The sequence below is a fragment of the Onychostoma macrolepis genome, chromosome 09 (genome assembly GCF_012432095.1).
Source record: "Onychostoma macrolepis isolate SWU-2019 chromosome 09, ASM1243209v1, whole genome shotgun sequence".
NCBI classification, from domain to species: domain Eukaryota; kingdom Metazoa; phylum Chordata; class Actinopteri; order Cypriniformes; family Cyprinidae; genus Onychostoma; species Onychostoma macrolepis.
This window is the reverse complement of record NC_081163.1, coordinates 20518743-20543736: the sequence shown is the minus strand read 5'-3', so window position 1 is coordinate 20543736 and position 24994 is coordinate 20518743. Positions and strand designations below refer to the sequence as shown.

General features: G+C 34.9%; 1 protein-coding gene across 1 annotated transcript in view; it reads left to right on the top strand.

Moving 5' to 3' along the window:
* Positions 1 to 24994, top strand: part of pth2ra (parathyroid hormone 2 receptor a) — a 92523-nt gene that overhangs the window by 63710 nt on the left and 3819 nt on the right. The window contains exons 11-15 of the mRNA XM_058786011.1: positions 6389 to 6449; positions 11162 to 11228; positions 18171 to 18265; positions 20254 to 20392; positions 23150 to 23191. Coding sequence (XP_058641994.1) covers positions 6389 to 6449; positions 11162 to 11228; positions 18171 to 18265; positions 20254 to 20392; positions 23150 to 23191 — 404 coding nt within the window. The remainder of the gene's footprint in view (positions 1 to 6388; positions 6450 to 11161; positions 11229 to 18170; positions 18266 to 20253; positions 20393 to 23149; positions 23192 to 24994) is intronic.

The window sequence follows — 24994 nt, the reverse complement described above, 5'->3', positions numbered from 1 at the left end:
TATCTCACGACCAATTTCTACGTATTTTACGAGGTGGCTAATTCGTTCGAATTCATTCGTCCTCACTCATATGATTTTGTACGATTTGTCTAGACCCCAGTGATGGGTAGGTTTAGGGGCGGGGTTAGATGTAGGTCATTCGTACAAATTCATATGAATTGTGCAACAAGTGAGGTAGCACGAATTCATACGAATTAGCCACCTCGTAAAATATGTACGTATTGCCGTGAGATCGGGCTGGAATATCCCATATTTTAGCCAGATAAACTTTGACAGTGATACTATATAATTACTGTTGAAAACTGATTACACTTTTTGTGGAAACCATAATACAGGATTCTTTGGTAATTAAAAACAAAGAACAGCATTTATTTGAAATCTTTTGCAACATTATAAATGTCTTTACTGTCACTTTTGAGCTTGTTAATGTGTCCATGCTGAGAACTATTAATTTCTTTTTCATTAAAAAATATATTTTTGATCCCAATCTTTATATTCTTACTGAACAGAGTTGATATTAAATATATTTCCCTCCATGTGTACTCTTATATAGCTTGTTGTCAAATGGAATCACATTGTAATACACAATAATACACACCACACCAAAAACACAATTTACTAAATTGACAGAGAGGTTAAATGAGCTCTGGATATTGAATATCCAATTTTTCAGCCAGCTAAACCTTGACAGTGACGCAATACTTACAAGGATGTTTGTGAACTAAATATTAACAAGGTCTCATTCCATTTCTCATCACCTTTCTTGCTTGAACAGTGTCTAATCCTATTACAAAGACAGAACAACTGTCTTAACTATTCTCTGCATGGAGTTCATTGTGTTGGTCAAAGCAGCAGTTAAGTTAATTCAGCGGGAATATTGGTGATCATCCCATGTATATTCTGCAGCCGTTAAGGTATTGTTTATTTATAGGGATGCAGTGCTTTATTTATTTTGCTGAACATACAGATCCCACCTCAGAGATGGCTGCCTTTGAATCTATATCTTATGTATACCTTTGAGAAATGTCTACATGGAGACCAATCAACTATTATTTATAGCAAGTGGTATTCATACCCTTATCTCTGCTCCCACACTGAGAAACAGCTCAACGAAAGCTCACTGCAGTTTGTTTTGAGAGGTTGCTTCCTTTACAAGTGGTTTCAAGTTGAAGTGTTCTTTATTTATTTGTCATTCCTGTTTGATGTGTTCCTACTGGAAGGGCAGAGATAGAAGCACCTTTGATATGCAGATTCCCTGTTCTAGGAGCGGCTGCTCACTACATTCTCGTGAATGTGTTTGGCATGGCTTATTAATGACCAACGGGTTAAGTCTGTGAAAGTAGTACACAATAATGTCACGTTGATTAGGTTACTATAGTCATAATGAGGCGAAATCATTCGTGTTCAGAGGATGAGTGATTCATGTTGTGAATTTGATTTCCTTAACAATACTTTTCAGTGCCTATAATAAGGCACAATGAGGGTGCGTTACATAAAGGGTTCATATTTATTTGATAGAGCTATTGCTAAGAGAAGGAAACTAAGCCATGCTGTGTGATGCAGTAACCATTGTGGCAAAGGAAAATTTTGGTCTCAGAATTTTTTAAAGAGTTCAGCAAAATGAGGACACATCTGTCTTACCCGCATTCATGTTTTCCAAACGTGTATGATTTGGTAAAACAATTTTCACTCAGAAATTGGAAATTTAAAAAATAATTACAAAGAAATGGCAATTAACACATTGAATGTTTTTTTTTTTTTTTTTTTAGGTAGAAAGGCAGGCTGAGAAAGTATTTTCTTGTAAAATATACTCTAATAATCTTTCTTTTATTTACAAAAAAATATTAAATGGTTGTACAATGCATCCTAAATGTGAAGTTTGGTTATAATTTGATCGGATTCAGTTCATTTGGATTATTTATTTAAACAATTTGGATTATTGTCTTTTTTCCCCAAAATATGCTAATAACATAAATTAATTAGCAAGGCTTTTTTTGCACTATCTAATTGAATGCTGACCAAAAAATAGACAAAAGATGTTTACATCTGCTGTATCACAATTGAATTTGGAATAAGGAATGTCCATTTATTTGGATTTAAAAATGTAAATTTTTATTATTGATCAAATTAATATTACAAATATATTGTATGCTGCTGAATATATGCAATTTTGATGCATCTTTACAATTCTAACTGTAAAATCAGCATATGTCTTCAGAACACTTGGTGTATATTGCATAAGTTGTATGAAGTACTTTTATGCTACTTTTATTTGCCTTTTTAGAGCGTGAGACCCTCTGGGGATTTTTTTTTAAAGAACTGCATAAATATTCTTGAAAATATTTTATCTTAAGAAGAAAAGAAAAGCATTGAAACAACAGGAGTAAAAAAATATAATTACATTTTCATTTTCGGTGGACTGTACCTTTAAGAATTGATTCAATAGATGAAAGTACAAATTCAGTGACAGTGGGATATTCCTACACAGACTGACTTCTCACCTATTTCCCAAATTACTGGAAAATGTCTTAATGACAAGAAGATTTTCATGCTAGCAGATCCAAAACAGCATGTGTTCCTGTTGAAGGACATGAAATGAGCTCCATTCCTTCAGTGGTATCATGAAGAGAATGTAGTATGAGTCAGGGCACACATTATTTCAGCGAGATAATCCCACACTCCCACAGTTACCCCATCATCGCCATGGGAACTGCTGTCTGAGAGGAGGGCACCCTCGATTGACACGCTCACCCTCAGATCCAGGCAGTTTTGCTTCATGATATGCATGATGTGTTCTTGGTTTTTCTGAGGTTATACCATGCATCTCATCAACAGGAAGCAGCATTTTTCATTTAGTGGCTGAGCCACTCAAGATTAAATATGCATGATAAAAATTAATTAATATTAGTGCTGTCAAGCGATTAATCACATCCAAAATAAAAGGTTTTGTTAACATAATATATGTATGTGTACTGTGTATATATAAATACACACACATGCATGTACAGGTGCATCTCAATAAATTAGAATGTCGTGGAAAAGTTCATTTATTTCAGTAATTCAACTCAAATTGTGAAACTCGTGTATTAAATAAATTCAATGCACGCAGACTGAAGTAGTTTAAGTCTTTGGTTCTTTTAATTGTGATGATTTTGGCTCACATTTAACAAAAACCCACCAATCTCAACAAATTAGAATATGGTGACATGCCAATCAGCTAATCAACTCAAAACACCTGCAAAGGTTTCCTGAGCCTTCAAAAATGGTCTCTCAGTTTGGTTCACTAGGCTACACAATCATGGGGAAGACTGCTGATCTGACAGTTGTCCAGAAGACAATCATTGACACCCTTCACAAGGAGGGTAAGCCACAAACATTCATTACCAAAGAAGCTGGCTGTTCACAGAGTGCTGTATCCAAGCATGTTAACAGAAAGTTGAGTAGAAGGAAAAAGTGTGGAAGAAAAAGATGCACAACCAACCGAGAGAACCGCAGCCTTATGAGAATTGTCAAGCAAAATCGATTCAAGAATTTGGGTGAACTTCACAAGGAATGGACTGAGGCTGGGGTCAAGGCATCAAGAGCCACCACACACAGACGTGTCAAGGAATTTGGCTACAGTTGTTGTATTCCTCTTGTTAAGCCACTCCTGAACCACGGACAACGTCAGAGGCGTCTTACCTGGGCTAAGGAGAAGAACTGGACTGTTGCCCAGTGGTCCAAAGTTCTCTTTTCAGATGAGAGCAAGTTTTGTATTTCATTTGGAAACCAAGGTCCTAGAGTCTGGAGGAAGGGTGGAGAAGCTCATAGCCCAAGTTCCTTGAAGTCCAGTCTTAAGTTTCCACAGTCTGTGATGATTTGGGGTGCAATGTCATCTGCTGGTGTTGGTCCATTGTGTTTTTTGAAAACTAAAGTCACTGCACCCGTTTACCAAGAAATTTCGGAGCACTTCATGCTTCCTTCTGCTGACCAGCTTTTTGAAGATGCTGATTTCATTTTCCAGCAGGATTTGACACCTGCCCACACTGCCAAAAGCACCAAAAGTTGGTTAAATGACCATGGTGTTGGTGTGCTTGACTGGCCAGCAAACTCACCAGACCTGAACCCTGTAGAGAATCTATGGGGTATTGTCAAGAGGAAAATGAGAAACAAGAGACCAAAAAATGCAGATGAGCTGAAGGCCACTGTCAAAGAAACCTGGGCTTCCATACCACCTCAGCAGTGCCACAAACTGATCACCTCCATGCCACGCTGAATTGAGGCAGTAATTAAAGCAAAAGGAGCCCCTACCAAGTGTTGAGTACGTATACAATAAATGAACATACTTTCCAGAAGGCCAGCAATTCACTAAAAATGTTTTTTTTTTATTGGTCTTATGAAGTATTCTAATTTGTTGAGTGAATTGGTCGGGTTTTGTTAAATGTGAACCAAAATCATCACAATTAAAAGAACCGAAGACTTAAACTACTTCAGTCTGTGTGCATTGAATTTATTTAATACACGAGTTTCACAATTTGAGTTGAATTACTGAAATAAATGAACTTGTCCACGACATTCTAATTTATTGAGATGCACCTGTATATATATTTCAGATAAATATTCTATTTTTATATATTAAATGTATTTATTTATAATATAAATTATATGAATATAAATATAGACATGTAAATGTTTTCCAAATATATACTGTATGTGTGTGTATTTATATATACATAATAAATATACACAGAACACACACATATATTATGCAAACAAAAACTTTTATTTTGGATGCGATTAATCATTTGACAGCACTAATTAATATTAAAATTTGTTGAATAATACCATCATTATGGGTTTTCCAAAACCAGAGAAATACTTAAAAGTCAAATTTTAGTATTATTATGGTTTGCATTTCAGCATCCCAATGTCTGTGGGAATAAGGTTACTCTTTTGGTCTTAACTTTAGTTTAGAACATCATGATTCAGTCATGTTGAGATATTCTGTCTAGTCTTTGTCTATCAATTTTAAGGGAATGATCGCTGTGCTACGTCCAAACTGATTGCACTATATTTTATGTATAATCATTTTCTATTCTTAACTGTTTTAAATTCATTTTAAATCAATTTTTATATCATTTTAAAAGTTTAAACAGAAGGATAAAGTAAGTGCTGTGATGGTAAAGAGAATGTGGGCAAAGAAAGACAAGTTTGTTGGTTAATCAGTTGAAAGTAGGACCTCTGAGTTATATTTTTGTTTGGTATATGATGGTCAAAGTAAGTAGGGGGTGAAGTAGTGGAATAGTTAGGTGTTTTGGAAGGTTTTTTCACTTAGTGAGGAAGAGTTTGAACAAAGCTTGAGAATATTATTATTTTTTCAATTCCTTGTTTTTATTGTTGTGATTATTCTTATTTTAATGACTATTTTACTTCCTTTTATGTAAAGCACTTTGAATTACCACTGTGTATGAATAAATTTGCCTTGCCTTGAATTGAGTAATTATTGTGCAGAAAAAAATAAACTATTAAAGATTAAATTAAGTTTTTTATTTCTTATTTACTCTGTATTATTATACTATATATTATTGTGAATTAATAGTTTAATTTAAATTTATTTTTTAATAAAAAAATCTTTCAAAATGATATATTACATACATGATACATTATTCCTGTATTCCTGACTACAGTATTCCTCTCAGCAAAAGATTTGAACTTGATTTCTGTAATGAAGGGCATATGAAAACCATGATCAGAATCAAAAATGAGTTTTTAGCTCTTTCAATTTCAAAGGCTGATTGTGAATTAAAGGCAACTATTGAAAGTAAAATAATTAATACAAATTTAATAATAATAATTTTGACATTCTGCCAGAACTGAAATATTCAATCAAGTTCCGATGTACCAGACAGAACAGTTTCTCTTCCTATCCAGTGTTTGGAATTAAAAACACTCCATTGGCAATAATTAAACAAGCAGTATTTTTTTATTGAGATTACTCCACAGGATATCCATCTGAGTGCAAATCTCCGCAGGTGCTCTTGAACCCCTGGGGAGACGTTGAAGGTTCAGTCATGCTTCAATGCCTCCTTAAAATGTCCTAAGACATTTTAACATCCATTTACAAGATGTTAGTTTTTATTCATGCCATGTATTGTGGTTTACTGAATGCATACTAAGTTAGTAAACTAAAATAGCATTGCATTCTTGTTAGGATAGTCCACAAAATATTAGTTTTAGTTCTCCATTTACTTTACAAATTCAGTTTAGGCTCTTTAGATGTATATTCGATATTGATTGTGTTGATAATAGATTGATAAAATTACCACTAGCTTTAACATAATTTTCACTTACGGTTCAGTGAAATACAGTTCATTGAAATATACCTTTTACCTTCTTTGTTTCATTTCAGGTGTTCCCGCTGTTTTTGTTGCAGCTTGGGCAGTTGTGAGGGCAACGCTGGCAGATGCAAGGTGATTTCATGTGTTCATCCTCACATACTTGACCTCATGTCCTAATCATCTTTGTAGAAATTAATATAGGGGCTTGTATGGTATAGCGTTTGTGAAAGATATTACGTGTAAAAATACATAATATCTTGGCGATAAAGCTGAAATACATTGTCTATTTTTTAGCATTTTGATATTTAAATGTATGTATGTGTGTGTATATATACTGCGATTATATATATCACTATTTCAAACAAACTGCCCTGGTTACAAAGGAGATTCAACATTTTAATGCCTCAAAGAACATTTAATTTTTTTACTGAAAGGAAAAGTAAATAAAAAGTGGGCACAAAGCTAGTCTACTAACACTGAACAAGGCAAATAATAAGTGTGTTAAAATGGTCACGGTATTGTTTTGTTTTTTATATTTTTTATATGTTTAGTTTGTATAGTTCAAGTGTTAGTTCTCATTGATGATGTGGCAACGCAGAGCTAGTATTAGTTAGAAACTAATTAGATGAGTTAGTGTTTGTCTTGGATCTGTAAATGGTTGTGTTCTAATGTTAAAACGCCACTGCAGTGTTCAAGCTGTTTATCACCAGATCATTTTAATGAAGTGGTGTTTTCAACTCACATTGATGTAGGACCATGCCTGAGGCATTATCTTTCCCTGTTTTATTTTCAAACACTCTCTGAATGTCAGTGTCTTACTCCCTCGAGAGCACAATTCTTGTGTATTCTTGCAGCTTACAGACTGTTAGTGATGGTATAAAAGCAAATGTCTTCAAGCAACAACTTGCTGCTTCTCAAGGGGAACATACTTTATCAACACAAGGTTTTGTTTTAGCTGTAGTCTTTTTTTTTTTTTTTACTAGTGTTGTTAAGGTGGCCTATTTTAACTGATCACAAATTGTATCTTTGACTTGATCTTCAGTGTATCTTAAACTAAGTCACATTGCATAATAAGTTTTAAGAGGGTCACGTACAGGTGTAACATTACATCAGTTAATCTTTTGCAATATTAGGAAATATCACAAATTATTTGAGATTTTGTAATGCGTTTCAGAACAGATCTTTTCAGAAATTAGGGAAACAATTAATACTATTATCCCTAAATAGCACAAGGAGAACTTATGACATTAATAATAAGACAATAATAAAAGCTGTTTACAAGACTATTAACAAGACCCATCTGAAAACAAGAAATGAGTAAAGTAGATATTAAGCACGGCAAAGTGCTTTTTAAATCACAGCAGCAGCAAAATAAATAAATAAATAAAACACCCTCAATTAATTTCAAGGTTGAGAAGGAAGGGAAAAAAAGCGGTTATGTAAAAAAAAATTACGACTGGTTGAGATGACTTGGGCCACTTGGGGAAAATAACATTGCAGCGGCTATTTGCAAAGTGTAAATAACGATAGATGCTATTTACACTAAGTGCAAATAGCAATAGATGTTATTTACATTGTGTAAATAGAAATTAGATGCTATTTACACTAAGTGAAAATAGCATATTTTCTTAGTGATAGATGCTATTTACACTAAGTGCAAATAGCAACGGATTCTATTTGATATAAAGTGCAATAGCTATAGATTCTGTTTACACTATGTTAAAAAAAAAAACAGGATTTTCTGCTATTTATACTATTTATTGCAAATAGTGGCAGTTATCTGCACCTCAGTATTGTAGTGCATTAGTGCTGTCAAATGATTAATCGCGATTAATCGCATCCAAAATAAAAGTTTTTGTTTACATAATATATGTGTGTGTACTGTGTATATTTATTATGTATATATAAATACAAACACATGCATGTATATATTTATGAAGGAGTACATATAGTTCAATATAAAACAGTACGCAATAATAACATATTGAGTGTAAATTATAATTTTAATTAAAATTATTAAATGGATTCCACCTTGTCGCCACAATAAAGCCCTCCCTGCATCTACCCTAACCCTACCCGATACTTTATTTTCAGCCTTTTGATAATTTCCTCCATTTTTATTGAAAATAAATGCCTTTCCGATGTGATATTGGCATGTAAAAAGGCAGAAAATTTTTTTTTGGCAAAAGGTGGATGCAAATTTGGATCGATCGCATCAAATAGACTACAGCATGCACTTTAGCATCTACACCACTGGAGCTGTTGTTTAGCAATCGTTTTTTGTAATGTTGACTATCCCAATCTCACGTTGGTGGGTGGAGTTAGTGTAAATATCCTCTGCCATCAAGGCAAGCTGTTTGCACTTAGAGTAAATGGACACTCTGAATTGTATTTATTATATGTGTATTTTATATTTTCTGTTTAGTGTGATTTGTGTGCAAATTTTGAACTTACGCAAGAGTTCTGAAGAACAGGGTTGATCTTTTTCTTTTTGTAGTTTTTATTCCGAAGCAATAAAGTGTCGATTTTTTCCCCTCATTTTGAGCAGGGTTTCTCTCGCCAGTGAGCGTAAAACCCCAGTGTGTGTTTCTTTACACTGTGTGTGTTTCTTGGCTTCTGTTGAAACTATTTTTCATGGATTACTGCTTGAACAAATGAGTAACCGAAACTAACTGTTGAATAATCTATAATTGAATCTGAGCTATGAAAATACTTAAAATTCTGTTTCTTTTTGTCATATGCAATTTATGTATCATAGTTATTTTTTGAAGTAAAAATATTGTATTTTTCAGCAATATAAATCTAATCTAAACTAACATACAGTAAATCAAAATTGTGTCAGAAAACACAAAACAAGAATAATAAAGTAATTGACTAATTTGAAATGAATGTTGAAAGTTTAAATTTATTTTTAATTAACATCCTTGTTATTAAAGATAAAAATAGCTTTACTTTGACATCTAGTTGACCTTTTATTCCTCTTGAGTAAAAGCAAATGAAACGTTCATTTAGAGAAGGCAAAAAGTGAGCTGTCGGTCTCCTGACATTTGTGAGTAGTGAGTGATAGTGGGTTAATGGCTTTCTACAAGACCATGAGATATAACACTCTGAAAAGCAAATGTGAAGAAGATTACATGTATCATCAAGCAGTTCTGATTTGCATTCTGGTAGCACTATCAGTGCCGAGGTCATGAGATTGATTCCCAGGAAATGCACATAATGATACAACCTATGAATGCATCATAACTCACACTGGCTGCCAAATGAGTAAATATAAATGGTGTCTGGGTGTTTGACATTCATCTCAATATGTGTGTGCAGCAATTGTTCTGAAATACTACCTAAACATATTTTTTAATAAAAGATCTCTACAGAGACTGTAGAAAATTAATGTTTTGAACTAGCGCATTGAAACAGTGAGAAATGAATTAAACCTCTAAAAATATTATATATATTTTTAGACATCTCAGTGTTTGCACTCTATTGTTAAAAAAAAATCATGATGCAAGTGAAGCAGGTCTATTAATGCAATCTTTGGGAAACTTAATATTCAATTAAAAGTGTTAAATCATTGCAAAATCAACTTTGCAGTATAGTCAACAAATAATATAAAAAGAATTGCAAATCTTTAATATTCTACGAAGACCTGGAGTCAAATCAGAAATCTGATTGGAGGAGTCTCATTCAAAGTCACTAAATTGATCTACAATCTGGCTTTGGCTGCAGTTTGAATTCCATATTAACATGGCACGTTGCCGTGTTGCTTGGCAACTGTAAACAGCAACAGTTATGAGATATATGAACTAAAATACTTCGTATAATAAGAAGACGAAGAAAAAGGATTATTAGTACATTTATTTGGCATTTGTTCATCTTTCTACCATTTTATGAAAGCACTAAGTTTTGCATTGTGTCAAAGTACAACCTTTATCCACTGTAAATCACTGTAACATACTGCCTTTCGTGACATATTGCCTCTGCATATTCATATGTTGTTGTTTTTTCAGATTTATACCCATCTGGTCAGAATATTCAGATTTTTTTCCTGTTATTTTTGGTTTTAGGTGGCACTGCTTCTTTAGGTAGCTACGGTTCTCCATTGTGTCCCTGTTGATGTCTTTCTGCTGTGAAGCTTGTTTTATTTACTATTGTTATGTAAAAAGTAATGACTCAGTCTAATTTTAATGCGTCCTTGTCAGATTTCATGTGAAAGAAACAACAGCACTCCTTCCTTTGTTCCTTTATGTGAAAGTAGAGTGGACTATCACATGATACACTGCCCAGTTGCCTGCAGTACCCTTAATCATCTGTGGTACTAAAGTTTCTTAAAAAGGATAAATACAATTCAATTCATGATTCTGAGGTAATTAATAACAAATGTTCATTATGACTCTTTAGTTTTTCTCCAGACTGCATGCATTCAGCTTCCCTCTGAATACTTACAGTATATCCTATTTATGGACTATATCCTCTGCATGGCAGATTATCCATTCAGCTGCACATCATAGTAAACATTTGTAATGGGATTATGAATGCCGAAACAAATTGATGGTAAACAAATGGAAATGAGTTTTATTAAGCACCATTTTATAAAGCAATGTTTTATAACGTGAAGGAGTGGGTCAGTGACTTCAAGGAGAGAGAGAGACTAAACTAGGTCCTTTTGATCTATACAGTATGCACTGTGAAGTACAGTATATCATTACTGGGATAGCACTGCCTCTGGGACTGGAAACTTATCTGCCTCTCTGCCACTGTCTCGCTCTGTGCCTTTTAAATATCCCCTGAATCATAATCCATGTGTGCCGGTTAATTTATCATTCGATCTGTCTTTATCTGTGCAGATGCTGGGAGCTGAGTGCAGGAAACATCAAATGGATCTACCAGGTCCCCATTCTCACAGCCATTGGGGTGAGTAAAAGCGATGTGAGAAACTGTCAGGCTCTTAATAAACACGGCGTGAGAACCAAGCGACAGCCTGGGAAACAGTTCAAAGACTGAGGCAATTTTCCCTGAGGAGGGAGAAATCGTCTAACTTTGCCTAAACTTTTCTCTTTTCTGTTATTCACCACTGCAAGATGAAAAGCACTTTGGCAAAGAAGGCAAATGTCAGAAGAACTGGCAAGAACATTACCATAATTACAGCGTGCATGTGTGTGTTTCTGCCAGTTCTGCCAATTACTGTATGCAGACAATAACATGATTCAGACATGGGCACAGTCAGGAAAGACTGAAGTGTCTCAGTGGGGGTGCCTACGTTAACCTCATTTCTAGTTCATTATGTTCATTTAGAAATGATGAATTTAAAAATGGGATTTATTTATTACTTTCAAATTGAAGTGATGGTTTACAGCTGCTGCTTTAAGTATTCAGACACTCGACTGCCAAGGTAACATTAGACATGCATACAGGTAAGTGATGTACAGTGGCACCAAAAATATTTGAACACTTAAAAATTAATGGCATCGCATTAGATTTTAAAAAAAATAAATAAATATGACTCAAGAGCTTTTCTCAGAAATAGCTTTCTTGCTGTTTTTGCTCTGAAAATGTGTTTTTAGTTCTCCTCAAGTTTACACCATTGTCAGAGTAACCGTATAGTTCATCACATTAACTGTGAACGTACTGTACTCAGTTTAACAATTAGTTTTTAAACAATACATTTATTACACACTATAATGTTTAAATGCTTGTTAGAGAAATAATACTTTTGCTTAGATTTTATATTGTCACAAATAGTCAAATAAATGCTGTTCTTTTAAATTAGCATGAAAGAATCCTAGATAAAAATAGTCATGTTTCCACAAAAAAATATTAAGCAACACAGCCATTTTTAACATTGCTAATAATAAGAAAAGTTTCTTGAGCACCAAATAAAAATATTAGAATGATTTCTGAAGGATCATGTGACATTGAAAACTGGAGTAATGGCTACTGAAAATTCAGCTTTGCCATAAAAAAATTCTAAAATTAAAAAACAGTGATTTATTATTTCGCAATATAACTGTTTTTTCCTGTATTTTTGATGTAATAAATGCAGCCTTCTTGAGCATGAGCATAGATATAACAGGGGCAAGGGAGTCAGTGCCTCCTTAAAATATTTGATGAGAATAAAATTTGTAGAACAAAAATAAAACAACGGCAATATTATAAAATATATCAATAAGAAGTGTATAAATCACTAATTTTTCCAAAGAAACATTGTCCAACAGCAACACCAGCAGGTAAAGTTAAGCTGGAGTCCGCACCTCTCTTGCCTCCTCTGAGCCCATTGAGTTTTAACAGACCCCCTAAAGCATGCCGTGAGTTTGGTGGGGGGTAATTCAGAATGAATGGGGGAAAGTCACATGAGTCACATGCAATATGATTGGATATGACTGGTTATATTCGGCTGTGATTGGTCCATATGATAAATCATTTGTTATGTCAAAATAAGACTTGAAATGGCCTGAAATGGTCTGTGACCACTATTTACCAAGCTTTGACGACTGAAGATCTGAACATTTAAAAAATAGTTTAAGGTAATAGCTGCATATAAGTTTATGTATTGTTTAAGTTGTTACTGCCTTGAGTTATTCTTTGGGAATAAATGCAAAATGCTTAAAAACACTAACTTGATGAGATTCAGCTGAGTCAATATTATGCAGTGATATATATAGTGAGTCAACATTATGCAGTGATATATATAGTGAGTCAAAATTATGCAGATTATGCAGTCAACCATGATTTATTTTGCTTCTCAAAATGACAGCTGCTTCTCGGTCAAGGCCCTTGAAATTTAGTTAATGTCTCTTTTCTTCTCTAAAAGCTACACTTGTAGCAAGCTATGAAATTGAATATATTCATCCTTTATCACTCTGTATTCATTTTTCCTCAGCAAAACATGGCTATCACTAGTATGCGTGGTCTAGCAGTTTGATGCTTGCTCACATGATTCCATCGTTTCTATACAGCCTTTTCCTCACAGCTGCTGTTGATTGCCTGCTGCTAGATGCTTTCTGGGTAATCTACTGCCATCCAGGTGGCAGAGAGGGTCACTGCTGATGTATTTCTGAGTGCCCTGCCGTGAACAGAGAGTGATGGATTCACAGATGCTAAAGTGGTTGAACTGGCTGGCCAGGCGAGATAATCGTGAGAAAGAACTCTGTAGTTTCCACAGAGTGATGCAAGCCAAAACATCTAACTAAATGTAATGGTGCTCTCTGGTTCTCCCTCTATGGTACAGAGCTGCAAGAATGAATTTCTACTCATTTCCTTGGTATTCTAAAAAAAAATGCAATATATTGCACTATGGGAATTAATAGGGCAGGCCTTAAAGGGTTAGTTCACCCAAAAATTAAAATTAGTCCATGTTTTACTCACCCTCAAGGAATCCTAGGTGTATATGACTTTCTTCTTTCAGAAGAATCCAATCGGAGTAATATTTAAAATTGTCCTGGCTCTTCTAAGCTCCATCATTGCAGTCAGCGGGTGTTTCTGTTACACAGTCCAAAACCCGTAAAATTTAATATAAGGATAATTTTTAATATAACTCCCATTGGATTCATCTGAAAGAAGAAAGTCATATACACCTAGGATGGCTTAAGGGTGAGTAAATTCCAGGATAATTTTCATTTTTGGGTGAACTAACCCTTTAATGATGTGCTGTTTTTTAAGTCACATGACATTTGAATGTCAGTCCACAACGCTTTTTCCCACTGTCACCCTCACAAGGAAGACACCAGTCCTGTTGAAGTGCTCCAGAAATTGCTCTGTTAACCCCATTTCCTCATCATAACCTCATCTGTTCTCAAGGGGGATTTTTTTTTGCTGCGTCTTTAAGTAAATTAGATATTTGAATTCACAATTTAACTTTCTCTAATGTAGTTTTACTGAAAATTGAGAAATTATCAATGTTTTCATATGGCAACGCTGTACCACTATGGACAAAATAGGTATGTTGCCATATGACAACGCTGTACCACAGTGGAATTGCAGTAATGTATATGCCCATTGGGATTTTTTTATAGATAGTAGCATCAATAATATGATTGCAGTTATTGTAGTATAGTTGTATTTATGTATAAATAACAAACTATTTTCTTCTTTTCAGAAAATGAATCCTGCAATATTTTACAGAAAGGCCAATAAAGACCAATAGTGAGGATGAGTTAGCCTTCAGTGAAGGTTAAATGATAGAGATCCACTTATTTTTGGTTTGCATTATCAATTTATATAGGAAATGTGCCTTTAAATAGAAAATAAATCATAATTTTATAGAAAAACTACTTTTTTGACCATTTTCCATTGTGGTACAGCCATATTGCAACGTTTCCCTAAGTACCTCCCCAAAAAAATCTTTTTTTGATTTGTATAATTGAAGCTATTTCATGTAATAAAAACTTGTTTGAAAAATTATTTCATGGTTAGAGCATAATACATACCATAGAGGGTTAACAGCTTAACAAGTGTTTGTTCATCATCATATAATGATCCTCGCGTCATTCTAAACCTATCACTTTCTTTCTTTTGTGAAACAGCAAAAAGTTGCAGCTTTTGTGCAATGAAATTGAATGGCGGTATATTAGGCTTCATTATAAGCTGTTTTTAGTTTGTTGAACAGACCAACATTGGTGGGTGCGTACAATAAAAGTAAATGTTAACTATTTGGTTACCAATTAAATATCTTCTTTTATGCTCCCCAGAAGAATGTCAGTCAAAGAAGTTTGGAACGACATGAGGGAATGAATTTTCATTCTTGAGTCGTGTGCATTATCCCTTTAAGTCCAGCTCTTACTAAAATCTATTACAATGAAAGAAAAAAAAAGCCTTCATATCACCAGATGTACATGGACAGTCTGGACACTTTCCTTGAGTCAACATGAGGTGCCTGCAGCCTTCAATGATGTTTTGGCCACATCCAGTCACCTAGATGATGCCATCATGACACTCTGTGAGCAGGAGTGAAACTGCTCTGACTCCAGATGGTTCTCTGCATGACCAGACTATCAAAGGTTTTTTTCTTCTTCTTCTTGGGAGACAGACTTTTTTCTTAAATGACTTTGGTTGTACCGAGACCATGTGACAATATTTGTTGTTCTTAACCAGGACCAGCAATTACTTTGTGGTAATTGCAACACTAGGACAGGCTACCTTTAGTAGGCTACAAATAGCACATTTCTTCTGTTTACACTTTGTGTAAATATCATTTGTCACTATTTATATCTTAGTGCAAATAAGATGGAATTTACTATTTTTACTTTGAGCAAACAATATCTACTGTTTAAGCTCTGTGTAAATTGCATCTATTTTTTACACTTAGTGTGAATAGACTCTGTAAAAATACCATCTTTCTATTAATTGCAGTTGTGGTGGAGGAATAGATATCTAACACGTTACTGACATGTTTTGTTCTTCAATGGATTATTATTTGAAAATAATCTTATGCTACAGAACCCATGAAGTTCAAGGCGTTTAGGTCATTTTATAATACTCTACAGCACAATCAGTTCTCCATCACTGTGTGTATCTTCAAGGATACAGAGGCTGGCAGGTAACTGCATAGCTGAAAGATTAGTCAGACATCAATGCATTATATATTATTAATGCAATCTTCAGTAACAAAACTGGGCTTGAGTAGAGTATTTTCTTGGCAAAATATTTATTTGAAACTGAATCACTAACCATTTAAAGACCAACAAATACTGGAAATAATTTATATTAATTTCAATTTTTATTCATTTCCCATAGATGTAGGTCTTAGGTTGGCATTGTTGGTTTTTTTTTCTTTCTTTTTTTACATTTTTCTATAGTATTTGTAACTTTTCATTATTTGTAAATGTAATTTACACTCATTAAATAGATAGTTTATATTAATTGTTATATAGGGATTATACATGCTGTTTGCATCATATCAAGCATTTGAGGAACGTGTTTATGTGTGGATCTTGTGTGCATACATAAATAAACTCGCTTGCATTTGTTGAAGGTTTTAGTAATAGCCGCACTGGTGAGAGATTAAACTGTGTACATCAAAATGTTCATATATCTTTTGTGCACATCAAGCAAATGTAGTATTCTGTGGGGATGATGAAGCTGCCTCAGCATGACTACTTTTATCCACAGCCTTGTTTAACTTGTGCCAGGCAGCACAGCTGGACTTCTCCTTACAAGTTACATGCACAAGGCGATTGAAGTTGTTGTGATTGGTGTGTGTGGTTGTAAAAAAAAAAAAAAAAGATTCCAAAAAAGAATTTTGCCCCAGAAAAAAAAAGACTGAAAATCACTGAACGGTCCTCAGTTCCATTTCAGGCTGATCTACTCAGACACTGAAATTATGATATTTCACACTGTGTCATTTAGGTTCACACATTTACAAACACTGAAAGATTAAGCATTGAATAATTTTTTGAATGATTTATTTTTTAGCCGTCTCACATACTTTGATACTTGTTTTGTAACTACTGTATATGGTTGTAAAATGTGGGACAGTGATTGAGCAGGGAATGAATTAATATGTCCAACGTTTCCTTACAATTGCCTCACAATTACAATATATTTATAAGACAGTGAAACAAATTTCCAGTTGTGCTTTTTCTCCTCATTGCTGATGTACAGTTTAAAAATACTGTACAATACATTAATACTGTGATATATACTAATGCTGTTATTCAAACGCATTGTTGCTGTTGTGGATGGACGGATAACAATTAGTAGGAAAGTCAGATGTATAATGAGAGTAAAATCTGGCCAATGATGATTCATATGTTGCAAACTGTAAAAGTACATTTGCATTTTCCCCCATACTCCCACTAAACAGATGGTGGATATGGGGGCAATATTCTGCAGAAGGGGTCACCATAGTTTTCCTGTTGCATGTCAAAGAGCACCGCAGGTTCCTAATTGATGAAATGTGGTGGGTTTTTGTTTAGAGATAATACCAGTCATTTTTTGTCTTTTCAGTCATTTTAATGTCCTCTTGTTCTTTTTGAGGAATAGAAATGTGTGTATGCAAGCATTGCTGTTCAGTCAACCTATGTATGTTTATTTCTATAGGTCATTTTCAAAGCGCCATCTGTTTGTCTTGCCTTTTGCCACCCCTGCACCAAACATCAGTTATCGTTAAGATTTTTTTAAACAAAACATTAACTAGCAAGATTTTGTGGCTACTGGACGAATGTCTTAATATAGCTTTAAAACATTTTTGTGTACTTTAGTCTTTTGAGGTGTTCATTTATCATGTGTGCACTGCTTCGTATCATAATTCATGTTGTTCAACAACACCAGGGTTTATAGGAGAGCTATGTATGTTTCTTCATGAATTATTCATGCACAGCCAAGCAATCTAAATAGCATTATTTGCTTCCAAAACACTTTTTAATACATATACATAATAGAAAACAAAATAAATTAATTTCAGAATAACGTTACACACCAAATAATGCATCTATATCTGAGTCCTTTTTGTATGCGAAATGCTGAATTGCAAACATCATAACTTAAATTATACCCTTATGACCCTAAACCATATTTTCTGCTCCCAGAATGCATTTTTGTTTGTCTTATTGATTCCAGACTGAGCTTAAAATCTCATGCACAGACATCCCACTCATTATGATTAAGCAGATGGAAATTAGCATTTTTCAAATGACATCCCCCGCTCATTTGGGAAAAAGAAGCCATACACATCACTTAGCCGGTCATCTGCCAGTGACCCTTCTGCGACAGGCTTTATTGTCCAGATATGCATAATGGATGAAATCCTCAGTCCCTATTAGTTTTTTTCAGTTACTCAAATTATGTTTAGTTAGGAGAAGGGATTTTATTAAGTTTCACCTTTTACACAGTTATTTCTCTTTTCTCTTTCTTTCTCAGCTGAACTTCATCCTGTTTGTGAATATTGTGAGGGTTCTCGCCACCAAGATCCGCGAGACCAACGCAGGCAGATATGACACACGGAAACAGTACAGGTTTGTGCATCCACTTCCATTGAGCCCGTTTTTATGCATTCAGGTGCCTTGAAATTGTGAATTCCGTGTTATACCAGCCCAAATTGTCTGTGTCATTACAGCAGCGGCATCTCTGCTATTAGACAGCAAAGAATGGAAGCTGTCCCTACAGCAACTATTTATTTCCTTATGTAATTTAGGCAAAATCTTTCATCTGACAGCTTAAAGGCAGAATTGCCTGTGGCTAAGAGATGCGATAATAAGCTTCCCCTTCCCCTACGCCTACTGCTTCTGCAGTTTGATTCGGATTGTGTTTTCCATAATTCCATCATGTGCTGAAATCAGTGTCGCATTTTAAAGGCACTGGATATTATAGATTTTATCTTGTTACATGCTGAAAGAAAAAAAATGTAGCTTCCATTTTTGTCTGGCTTTGAAAAAAAAAGGCTTTTAAACCCTATAAATGCACATTTGGGTTTGGCTTGTCAAAATGTTATTCTGGATGCTCCCTAAAAGAATCCAGTTTGGAGCAAACACAGTGCCAATAGATGCCATTTTGTGCAACTAATAACAGTAATCAATTTGATCATTGCTGCCTCCCGTTAATTAGCAGCATGAAGAGTCACAGGTGTCAGCTTGCACAGCTGGTAGAACACAGTCATATTTGCAAACACCGTGAATAGTGCATTTTGCTCAACCAAAGAGAACTTTGTCATAAATTCAATAGAAATAAATCTGAAATGCTAATGACCGCGAATGTTCGCACGTCACATCGTTTTGACTCTCATTTGCTACAACACTCCTTTTACTGGAACACTTTGGTTGATCAAACTTAGCGGGGCTTCAATTAAAAGAGGATTTGTACCTCATGATCTTCCAGCATTGCTTTTTTCCAATTATTTTTCAAGATACATTTCATGACTAATTTGCAAGACATTTTAACCTGTCTGGCAGGCAAGGCGTAGCAGTTAAAAAAGATCTTGCACTTGTCTTTATTCTGATTAAAGCCACACGGAGGCGTGTGGGATGTCATTCATCAAACACAGATTAAAGACAAACTCGAATTCACACACCGTACTTGGTGTCATCGGCCAACACAAATATCTCACTGAGATCAAAAAGTGTTACAGGTTGCTTGACTGGGGATATTTCAACGGTGGCAAGATTCTGTGTTATTATAAACAGGGTGAAACTGTGCATTTATATCGCCTTCCTTTTTTTCTTTTTTTTTTTGACAGTTTGACAAACAATAAAAATTCATCAAATGTCATCATTTACTCACCTTCATGTCATTCCAAACCTGTATGACTTTCTTTCTTCTCTGGAACAAAAAAGGAGATGTTAAGCAGAATGTTTACTCTTTTTTTGTGTGAAATCGAATAGGGACAGATGCTGTCAATCTTCAAAAATGATAAAAAAAAAAAAAACATAAAGGTTATTCTGCCCTATATTCCTAGCCGACTGAATCCATTTGATAACTTTGTAGTGAAGAGGATGATTCTTAGCAAATTATGTCTTTAGTTTCTGAAGTCTTAGACATATAGCACCATATAGCACACAAGGTATATAGACCTCTTTAATGATGCTTTTATACTTTTGTTGGAGCTCAACATCCATCTCTGTTTACATTATTGAAAATACATTATTACGTGAAAAGGTGTGATTACATTAGTGAAACTTTGTAGCAAAATAGGTCCATTGTCAGTATTAAAGCAATGCATGAAGCAGGTCACTTCCAAACCAAACAACTTGGTAAACAGCAATTGATAATATTGGTATATATTATATCATGTTGGTAAATGCAGCAAATTTGCTCAACTCTTAAATCAGATGGGAAATCGGCTGATTCCATATGACATGACAGCATTTCGCTTTCTGAAATTTGTTTTACAAAGTTAACTGCAAAGTCATACAGGTTTGGAATGGCATGAGGGTGAGTAAATAACAGATTTGTTTTGGAGTGAACTATCCCTTTAATTCATAGAACATTTTAATTTCTCTCTGTTCAGGAAGCTTGCCAAATCCACGCTTGTGTTGGTGTTTGTGTTTGGAGTGCACTACATTGTGTTTGTTGGGATGCCGCACACATTCGAAGGTCTTGGCTGGGAGGTGCGGATGTATTGTGAGCTGTTCTTCAATTCTTTCCAGGTACTTGGAAACGATGCCTTTATAGCATGAATAGCTAATGTAATCAGCGATCTCTGCAAGTCAAGATACATGTTTTTCTTTTGATAATCCAAAAATCATAAATTCAAATTTGTATTTCAGCATCATTTGTATAAATGCTGTGCATGTATTTTGCATGATTTATTATTGATTTGGTAGAAATGTTATAAAAAGGAGAAGGAAAAACACTGATGAAAAAGTCATTGATGACTTTTTTTAAACTGCTCTGGCAATTAATGTTTTTTTGGGTTTTTTTTCATTAAAAATGATTTCTTGTACTATGAAAACACTCAACTACTGCAGAGGAAGAATTAAGAAAAAAATTAAGAAATGTGTTTATAATTTCATCACCTCAGAAAATGTAAAAAAAATAAATAAATTGTCACTTTTTTTTTGCTAAAGAAATTAATGTTAATGTTATCTTACAAACCTTGTGGCAAAGCAAAAGAGGAAAAAGTGGTTTGTTTCTGAAAAGCTCAGATACTTAGCACTGGTTCTACAAAATATGCATGTTAATAATTTACAACTAGTAAATATAATTAAAAAGTAACATCGACCCACAGATGTTGATGAGAATTTTGCTTGCATGTAAATGCTTGTTGCACAAGCTGCTAAAAATTAAATGTTTAAGTAGCATGTACAACCTGAATTCCAGAAATGTTGGGACGTTTTTAAATTTGAATAAAATGAAAACTAAAATACTTTGTATTCCTTTTTTTATTCACAATAGAACATAGAGAACATAACAAATGTATAAACTCAGAAATTTTACACTTTTATCCACTAAATGAGCTCATTTCAAATTTAATGCCTGATACAGGTCTCAAAAAAGTTGGCACGGGGGCAACAAAGGGCTGAAAAAGCAAGAAATTTTGAAAAGATTCAGCTGGGAGAACATCTAGCAACTAATTAAGTTGATTGACATCAGGTCTGTAACATGATTAGCTACAAAAGGGATGTCTTAGAGAGGCAGAGTCTCTCAGAAGTAAAGATGGGAACAGGCTCTCCAATCTGTGAAAGAGTGTGTAAAAAGATTGTGGAATACTTTAAAAACAACATTCCTCAATGTCAAATTGCAAAGGCTTTGCAAATCTCATCGTCTACAGTGCATAACATCATCAAAACATTCAGAGAAACTGGAGAAATCTCTGTGTATAAGGGACAAGGCCGAAGACCTTTGTTGGATGCCGTGGTCTTCAGGCCCTCAGACGACACTGCATCACTCATCGGCATGATTCTGTTATTGACATTACTAAATGGGCCCAGGAATACTTCCAGAAACCACTGTCGGTAAACACAATCTGCCGTGCCATGTGCAGATGCCAGCTAAAGCTCTATCATGCAAAAAGTAAGCCATATGTGAACATGGTCCAGAAGCGCCGTTGTGTCCTGTGGGCCAAGGCTCATTTAAAAGGGACTGTTTGAAAGTGGAAAAGTGTTCTATGGTCAGACAAGTCCAAATTTGACATTCTTGTTGGAAATCACGGACGCCATGTCCTCCGGACTAAAGAGGAGGGAGACCTTCCAGCATGTTATCAGCATTCAATTCAAAAGCCAGCAACTCTGATGGTATGGGTTGCATAAGTTCATACGGTATGGGCAGCTTGCATGTTTTGGAAGACTATGAATGCTGACAGGTATATAAAGGTTTTAGAGCAACATATGCTCCCCTCCAGACAACATCTATTTCAGGGAAGGTCTTGTGTATTTCAACAGGACAATGCAAAACCACATACTGCAGCTATTACAACAGCATGGCTTCGTTGTAGAAGAGTCCGGGTACTGAATTGGCCTGCCCGTAGTCCAGATCTTTCACCTATAGAGAACATTTGGCGAATCATTAAATGAAAAATATGTCAAAGATGACCACGAAAGAAGAGGAGATGCTACACCATGGTAAACATGCCCCCGTCCCAACTATTTTGAGACCTGTAGCAGGCATCAAATTTGAAATGAGGTCATTTTGTGCATAAAATTGTAAAATTTCTCAGTTTAAACATTTGTTATGTTATCTATGTTCTATTATGAATAAAATATTGGCTCATGTGATTTGAAATTCTTTTAGTTTTCATTTTATTCAAATTTCAGAAAACATCCCAACATTTCTGGAATTCGGGTTGTAAGACATGTAAGAATATATTGACAGGTCAATCCAATTCACAGCACTCCAAATAGGCTTGACATCTTATGACACACCATTGATTTCCATTTGAGATGTTCGGGTTGTCTTAAATGACAGGTGCTGGTTAGGTTAAGAGTCTTTTATCTGGAGCTTGATGACATGATTCAGTGCTTGTCCTTCACAAGAAGAATACATCACTTCCCTTTACACTTGCAGTATTTTCAGAAACACAGCCACATTCACAGAATTGGGTAATACAATAATGACATTTAATGACATTAACATTTAATTTGTTTTTAGGCTGTTAAATATAATATATAAATCAAACAGATGATCAGTGTCAACTGTAATGAATTAAATGCCTAATATAAAAAATAATGATTCCAAATCACTGAAAACAATTCGTGACCAAGAAAAAAACATGGACCAGTGCATAATTAACTGTGCTGTAATGTATATATAACATTTTCTAGAGATGAATAATTTTTTCTTAATTACTGACTCACAACTAAACTTACAAATGAAAATCAAAAGTCATTATTACCAGAGTCAGTAGTTTGAGACAGTTGTACTGTGTTGAGACATCACACCAACACCTATTTTTGTTTCTCCTCTAGGGTTTCTTTGTGTCTATCATCTACTGCTACTGTAATGGAGAGGTGAGCATCAGCAAAGCTGCTTTATAATAATGATGGGGTTATCACAGGATGTGCTATTGCATTCTGTGATATTTTCTCATTGTCTTTTGACACTTTGGCCACTGCATTGTCTCTTTTTTTTGCAGCATCAAGCGTTTTCAGGCTAAGCGCACACTTCAAGACTAAAAATTTTGCCCTGTCACACATGTAAACACTTCTTGCTTCTTGTTTTCTGTTGTGCTAGTGAACAAATAATCATAGACCACACTCTTAAATGTAAAGGTTCTTTATTGGCATCTATGGTTCCATTAAGAACCTTTGACATTCATAGAACCTTTCCATTGCACAAAAGGTTGTTGTTGTTTTTTTGTGAAGTTAAGGTATACTGTCTGTTCACTGTATGGTACATTTATGTACATAATAAAAAGGATAAACTGTCTATAAAATCAAACCTTAGTAAGATACAAGTCAACATTTAAACGGTTTTAAAGTTTTTGTAACAAAAAACTCATTTAAAATTGTAACCTGGCATTGTTTTCTCATCTCATCATAACTTGGGATAGTCTGGGCTGTGAGGGTTCCATTTATTGTATCCTTTATGGCCAGGGAAATGAAAGGTGCATTTGAGGCTGCATTTGTATTTCGATGTAGCTCTTAATTGGGACACAGCTGCAGTGGGTTTCAAGTGTTTGGCAAGGCAGGTACTGCTGTTGCCTACGTTCTGGGGGTGTCTGCAGACAAAAAACTGAAGCAAAGCAGGGTTATGTTTGGTTAGTATGTGGATGGGAGGCCTCCTTGAGAAAGCTAGGTTTCTGTAGGGTGTTAGTGAGGCCAGCAGGGAGTGCTCACCCAGTGGCCGACTCAGCCTTTCCGATGAGATGTTAAACCGGTCCTGACTCTCTGAGGCCATTAGCAATCCCAGGGGGCTTCTCAAAAAGAGTAGGAGTACAACCCTGGAATGCTGGCCAAATTTGCTCTTTGGTCTCCATCCATCATAGCCTCCTACTCATGCTTATTTAAACTGATTGGCTACATCATTGGTCTCCACTCCACCAGTAGCCAGTGTGTGGTGGGCGTTTTGGCACACAGCGGCTGCCATTGCTTTAGCCAGGCAGATGCTAGAAACTGGTGGTGTTAATGGAGATCCCACCAACCACTAAATCACATTGAATGCTATGTAAATGTAATAATATTATTAATTCAAACATACTGTAAACGTACGTGCTTTACAACACATGATAGTTTTAAATCAAGACCAATCAGAACAAGCTGTGAAGTTTTAAGTGTTCTTCATCCCAGCTGTCGGGGTAGACAGTACACTGCATTCCAAATTATTATGCAAGTGATATATCAGTAGGATTTTGGTACAATAAAGAGTCAGATTTTTGTTTGTGTTGTTTTTCACATATTTTTAGTTAACTGGTATCAATCTCAGACAGGTTTGTTCAATAGTTTGCCAGTTCTTCTTAGGTAAATGGAAACCCTACTTAAAGAGGTTGTTCCGCATTATTAAGCAAGTCACAGTTCTCATGAAATATGGTGAGGAAGAAAGATCTTTCTGAATTATACTGTCAAAAGATTTGTGAGTGACTTAGAGCACAGAAGATCTTGGTCAGATAAAAATTTATTAAGGAAAGTTTTTGTCAAACAAATGAACTGTATTGTAATTAGGGGTGTTCCCGAATAGTCGACGATTCGATGCTTCGATTCGAGGAGCCTGATTCGACTCCCAATCTCACAGTCGATTATTCGCGGGGTGTTATGATCATACTATTTTGGCTATATGGGGGTGCTCAATGTCTGATTTCACATAGAACTACCAGT